The 5,185-nt window shown below is 56.1% G+C and overlaps 1 protein-coding gene across 1 annotated transcript; it reads left to right on the forward strand.

Annotated features, from left to right (window-relative positions):
* The first annotated feature begins 464 nt into the window (after positions 1–464).
* Positions 465–4,920, forward strand: LOC137075845 (zinc finger protein with KRAB and SCAN domains 7-like). Its single transcript, XM_067444798.1, has 2 exons — positions 465–1,346; positions 4,666–4,920. The coding sequence occupies exons 1-2, from the start codon at positions 465–467 to the stop codon at positions 4,666–4,668; spliced, it is 885 nt and encodes a 294-aa protein (XP_067300899.1). The 3' UTR covers positions 4,669–4,920.
* Positions 4,921–5,185: the final 265 nt, after the last annotated feature.

Here is a 5,185-nt window from a genome sequence, read left to right on the forward strand (position 1 = left end):
GAGACTGAGTTACCGGAAGCCGGAAGTGCCGACCCGGAAGTAATCGAGCGTCTATGAGAATCCACACCGCAGTGTGTGTTGTGAAGTTTATTACAAGTTTTGAGTTATAAATAAAGAAAGTATCAACCGTCCAGCCGACCCCCGTGTCCTCTTCCTTCCTTCCATTATCGAACTTACTACAGTGGTGCCGAAACCCGGGAAGGAAGTAGGACCGCGCCGCCGCCATGACAACACCAACGCCCTCCGCCACGCCGTTTGCGGACATCATCACCGCTCTCGCGGCCCTCCACCAGGAACAACACCAGTCCATGCTGGACCTGCGGGCGGACCAGGAGCGCCGTTTCGAGGCCATCGTCCGCGGCCAGCAAGAGGACCGCGAGAGGTTCCGGAGCTGGACAGCCCGGGAGGTTTGCACCGAAGCCGCCGGGCTCGCCAGCGCACCGGTCCACGTGCCCCTACATAAGATGGGGCCACAGGACGATCCTGAGGCCTTCATCGAACTGTTCCAGAAGGCAGCGGAGGCCTGCGGGTGGCCCCGGGCACAGTGGCCGGTGCGCCTCATACCACTGCTCACGGGAGAAGCCCAGGCGGCCGCTCAACAACTGCCGGTGGCGAACCTCCTGGATTATGAAGACCTAAAGAGGGCCATCATCCAGCGGGTCGGCCGGACCCCCGAGCAGCATCGACAGCGGTTCCGCTCGCTGGCGTGGGGTGAGGCCGGTCGGCCCTTCGCGATGGCCCAACAGCTCCGGGACGAGTGCCGCAAATGGCTATTGGCCGGTGGAAGCGACGTGGACCACATCGTCGATCTGGTGGTACTGGAGCAGTTCATCGCTCGGCTCCCCAGGAAGACCGCCGAGTGGGTCCAGTGCCACCGGCCCACGTCGCTGACGACGGCCATCAACCTGGCGGAGGACCATCTGGTGGCGTGCCCGGGGGTCGGCGAGCCCCTACTAACTTCTCCCTCTCTCTCTCCCCCCTCTGTCTCTCCTTCTCGCCCTGTCCCTCTCCCTAGGTCCCGCCCTCCAGGGCCCCCTCGTATTCCCCCCAGAGGTCGGGGTGGAATGGGCCCAGGGCAATACGGGAGTTCGAGGGCCCCGCCCAGGGGGGCGGGGCTGCTGGGGTCGGGCGGGGATAACGGTTCCGGTTCCACCCCCCCTCCGCGCTCATTTTCCAATCCACTCCCCGCCGCAGGGGCGGCGGGCAGGCCTGGGCTGGCCTGCTGGCGGTGCGGCGACCCGGACCATTTTGTGGACCGATGTCCGATGATGGACGTCGGGACAATGATCCGGGTCCCGGACTTCCAGCGGACCACCCCTGATCAAGCAGGAGAGTACCAAATTCCTGTGAGTATCAAGGGGGGTACATATCAGGCCTTGGTGGATTCCGGCTGTAACCAAACCTCGATCCATCAAAGCCTGATGCAACCGGGGGCATTGGATACAAGCCGCATGGTTAAGGTGCGGTGTGTGCACGGGGATGTGGTGGAATATCCGGTTGTCCCAGTCACGATACAGTTTAGGGGAGAAAATCATAGTGTTGAGGTGGCGGTGAGTCCCCACCTCCGGCATCCGCTAATTCTGGGGACAAATTGGCCCGCCTTTCCGGCATTATTGGGGTCGTTATGCGCGGATGCCGCTTGGGAGAACAAGGCTAGGAACGGGGCGATGCGAGTGCAGGTTGGCGAGACTGATGCGGGGCCCTCGGGAACCGCTTCAGAGGAAACGAGCGGGGTCGAGAGACTGATTCTCTCGGACCGCGATGACTTCCCTCTGGAGCAGTCCCAAGATGAGACTCTAAAACATGCTTTCCAACAGGTCCGCACTATCGACGGTCAGTCCCTTCAACCCGCCTTGCCCGTCACGTATCCTTATTTTGCCATAATTAAGGATAGGTTGTATCGAGTGACCCAAGACGCTCAGACAAAAGTGGATACAACCCAGTTGTTAGTACCAAAGAGCCGCCGGGAAATGCTTTTCCAGGCGGCTCACTCTAACCCAATGGCGGGCCACCTGGGACAGGCGGCCACGCTGAATCGTTTAATGACCCGATTTTTTTGGCCAGGCATTCACGACAATGTGCGCAGGTGGTGCGCGTCTTGTCCTGAATGTCAGTTGGTGAATCCCCTGGCCTCCCCAAAAGCGCCATTGCGCCCCCTTCCATTAATGCAGGTCCCCTTCGAGAGAATTGCGATGGACCTCATCGGGCCATTAGAGCGATCCGCACGCGGACATCGTTTTGCGCTAGTTATCGTGGACTACGCAACACGATATCCGGAAGCAGTGGCTCTCCGCAACATCTCGGCGAAGAGTGTTGCGGACGCACTGTTTCGTTTAATCTCCCGAGTGGGGATTCCGAAGGAAATCCTCACTGATCAAGGCACGGCGTTTATGTCACGCACGTTAAGCGAATTATACGGGTTATTGGGCATCAAATCGATTCGGACAAGCGTCTATCACCCACAAACAGACGGCTTGGTCGAACGATTTAATCGCACTCTTAAATCCATGATCCGTAAATTCGTACAGGAAGACGCCAAAAATTGGGATCGGTGGTTAGAACCCCTCTTATTCGCTGTGCGAGAGGTCCCGCAAGCCTCCACGGGGTTTTCCCCCTTCGAGCTTCTCTACGGACGACAGCCCCGTGGGGTGCTGGACGTCCTACGAGAAACTTGGGAGGAGGGGCCTTCTTTGGCCAAAAACGAAATTCAATATGTACTGGACTTGCGAACAAAACTCCACACCTTGGGGCGGCTATCTAGGGAGAATTTGTTGCAAGCCCAGGACCGCCAAAGCCGGTCGTATAACAGGGGTACGAGACTACGCAAATTCACACCGGGAGAGAAAGTGCTTGTATTACTCCCGACATCGAGCTCTAAATTAATGTCGAAATGGCAGGGGCCGTTTGAGGTCGCTCGACAGGTTGGAGATCTCGATTATGAAGTGATACGGTCCGATAGGAACGGAGCACGGCAAATATATCACCTCAATCTCCTGAAGAAATGGAATGAGGTCGAATCAGTGTTGTTGGCGACGGTGATCGGGGGAGAGGATGATCTCGGGCCAGAGGCGAGCATCAAAGCACAATCGGTCGCACTGGCCCCTGGGGGAGATCACCTCTCACCGTCCCAACTCACTGATCTTTCAAAACTACAGGCGGAATTCGCCGACGTGTTCTCGCCACTACCGGGCCGTACCGACTTAATTCAGCACCATATCGAGACCGAGCCGGGCGTGGTAGTTCGCAGCCGGCCGTATCGTTTACCTGAACACAAAAAAAAAGTAGTTCAGGAAGAATTAGGGGCAATGCTCGATATGGGAGTAATAGAGGAGTCCAACAGTGACTGGGCGAGCCCGATCGTTTTGGTCCCTAAAACCGACGGCTCGGTCAGGTTCTGTGTGGACTACCGCAAGGTGAACGCAGTGTCGAAATTCGACGCGTATCCAATGCCGCGGGTTGACGAGTTGCTTGATCGGCTGGGCACGGCTCGATTTTATTCGACATTGGACTTAACGAAGGGCTATTGGCAGATCCCCTTGTCTCCATTGTCCAAAGAAAAAACAGCCTTCACCACGCCGTTCGGATTGCACCAATTCGTCACGCTTCCCTTCGGTTTGTTCGGGGCACCCGCTACCTTTCAGCGCCTCATGGACAGGATTTTGCGTCCCCATGCCGCATATGCTGCTGCCTACCTGGACGACATCGTGATTTACAGTCACGATTGGCAGCGGCATATGCAACATGTCCGGGCGGTCTTGAGGTCGTTGAGGGGAGCGGGGCTCACGGCCAACCCGAAGAAGTGTGCAATTGGGCGGGTGGAGGTAAGGTATCTGGGCTTCCACTTGGGTCATGGACAGGTGCGTCCCCAAATTGATAAGACCGCCGCAATTGCGACCTGCCCGAGGCCCAAGACCAAAAAGGAGGTAAGGCAGTTCTTGGGGCTGGCGGGATATTATAGACGGTTTATACCAAATTATTCGGACCTCACCAGCCCCCTGACTGACCTTACTAAAAAGGGGCTACCAGATACGGTCCAATGGACGGAGCCGTGCCAGCAGGCCTTCACCCGAGTTAAGGCTGCTCTATGTGGCGGGCCGCTTTTACACTCCCCTGACTTTTCTCTCCCTTTTCTGTTGCAGACTGACGCGTCGGACAGGGGGCTGGGCGCAGTCCTGGCCCAGGAGGTGGAGGGGGGAGAGCGGCCGGTGCTGTACATTAGCCGTAAGCTCTCGAAGAGAGAGGCTAAGTACAGCACCATCGAAAAGGAGTGCCTTGCCATCAGGTGGGCCGTTCTCACCCTCCGCTACTACCTTCTGGGGCGGGAGTTCACCCTCTGTTCGGACCACGCTCCTCTCCAATGGCTCCACCGCATGAAGGATACCAACGCGCGGATCACCCGTTGGTATCTAGCTCTTCAGCCTTTTAAGTTCCAGGTGGTCCACGGGCCGGGTGCTCAGATGGCTGTGGCCGATTTCCTCTCCAGAAATGGGGGGGGGGGGGGGGGGGGGCTGCAGGCCGGACGGCTCCCCGGCCTGAGTCGGGCGGTGGGGGTATGTGGCAAGGGGGGCGTGGTTCAGCGAGGTCTGCAGCGGGAGAGAGAGCCGCGGGACAAGCGGTAAGTGAGTGGATTGGAAGCAGATTAATAACACCTGTCTCTTGTTCTAGTAATGAGCGCGGAGAGGGAATAAAACCTCGGTGGAACCGGAGATCAAGGAGAGAGAGAGATCGGACGGTTGATACGAGCGCACAGAGACTGAGTTACCGGAAGCCGGAAGTGCCGACCCGGAAGTAATCGAGCGTCTATGAGAATCCACACCGCAGTGTGTGTTGTGAAGTTTATTACAAGTTTTGAGTTATAAATAAAGAAAGTATCAACCGTCCAGCCGACCCCCGTGTCCTCTTCCTTCCTTCCATTATCGAACTTACTACAATATTCATTCAATGTACATGTATGTAAAAGGACCACTTTTGTACACAAAATATATATAGAATCAATATTTGATTCACAATGTTTCAGTGAATTTTAGTGATGTGTTTATCATTGTTATTGAGTGTGATGATTTTCCTAGACTAAAGCAATGTTGTTGTCAAAGATATTTGATCTAAAACCATACATAAAGATGTATTTAAAATCTTGCTTGGAGGTTTTGTATAAATGTTAAAGTAAAAATGGAACAAACGGTGT

Source organism: Pseudorasbora parva, chromosome 5 (assembly GCF_024679245.1).
Source record: "Pseudorasbora parva isolate DD20220531a chromosome 5, ASM2467924v1, whole genome shotgun sequence".
NCBI classification, from domain to species: domain Eukaryota; kingdom Metazoa; phylum Chordata; class Actinopteri; order Cypriniformes; family Gobionidae; genus Pseudorasbora; species Pseudorasbora parva.

Coding starts and splice junctions, on each gene's coding strand:
- LOC137075845 (XM_067444798.1), top strand. CDS start 465: ATGGGGCCACAGGACGATCCTGAGGCCTTCATCGAACTGTTCCAGAAG.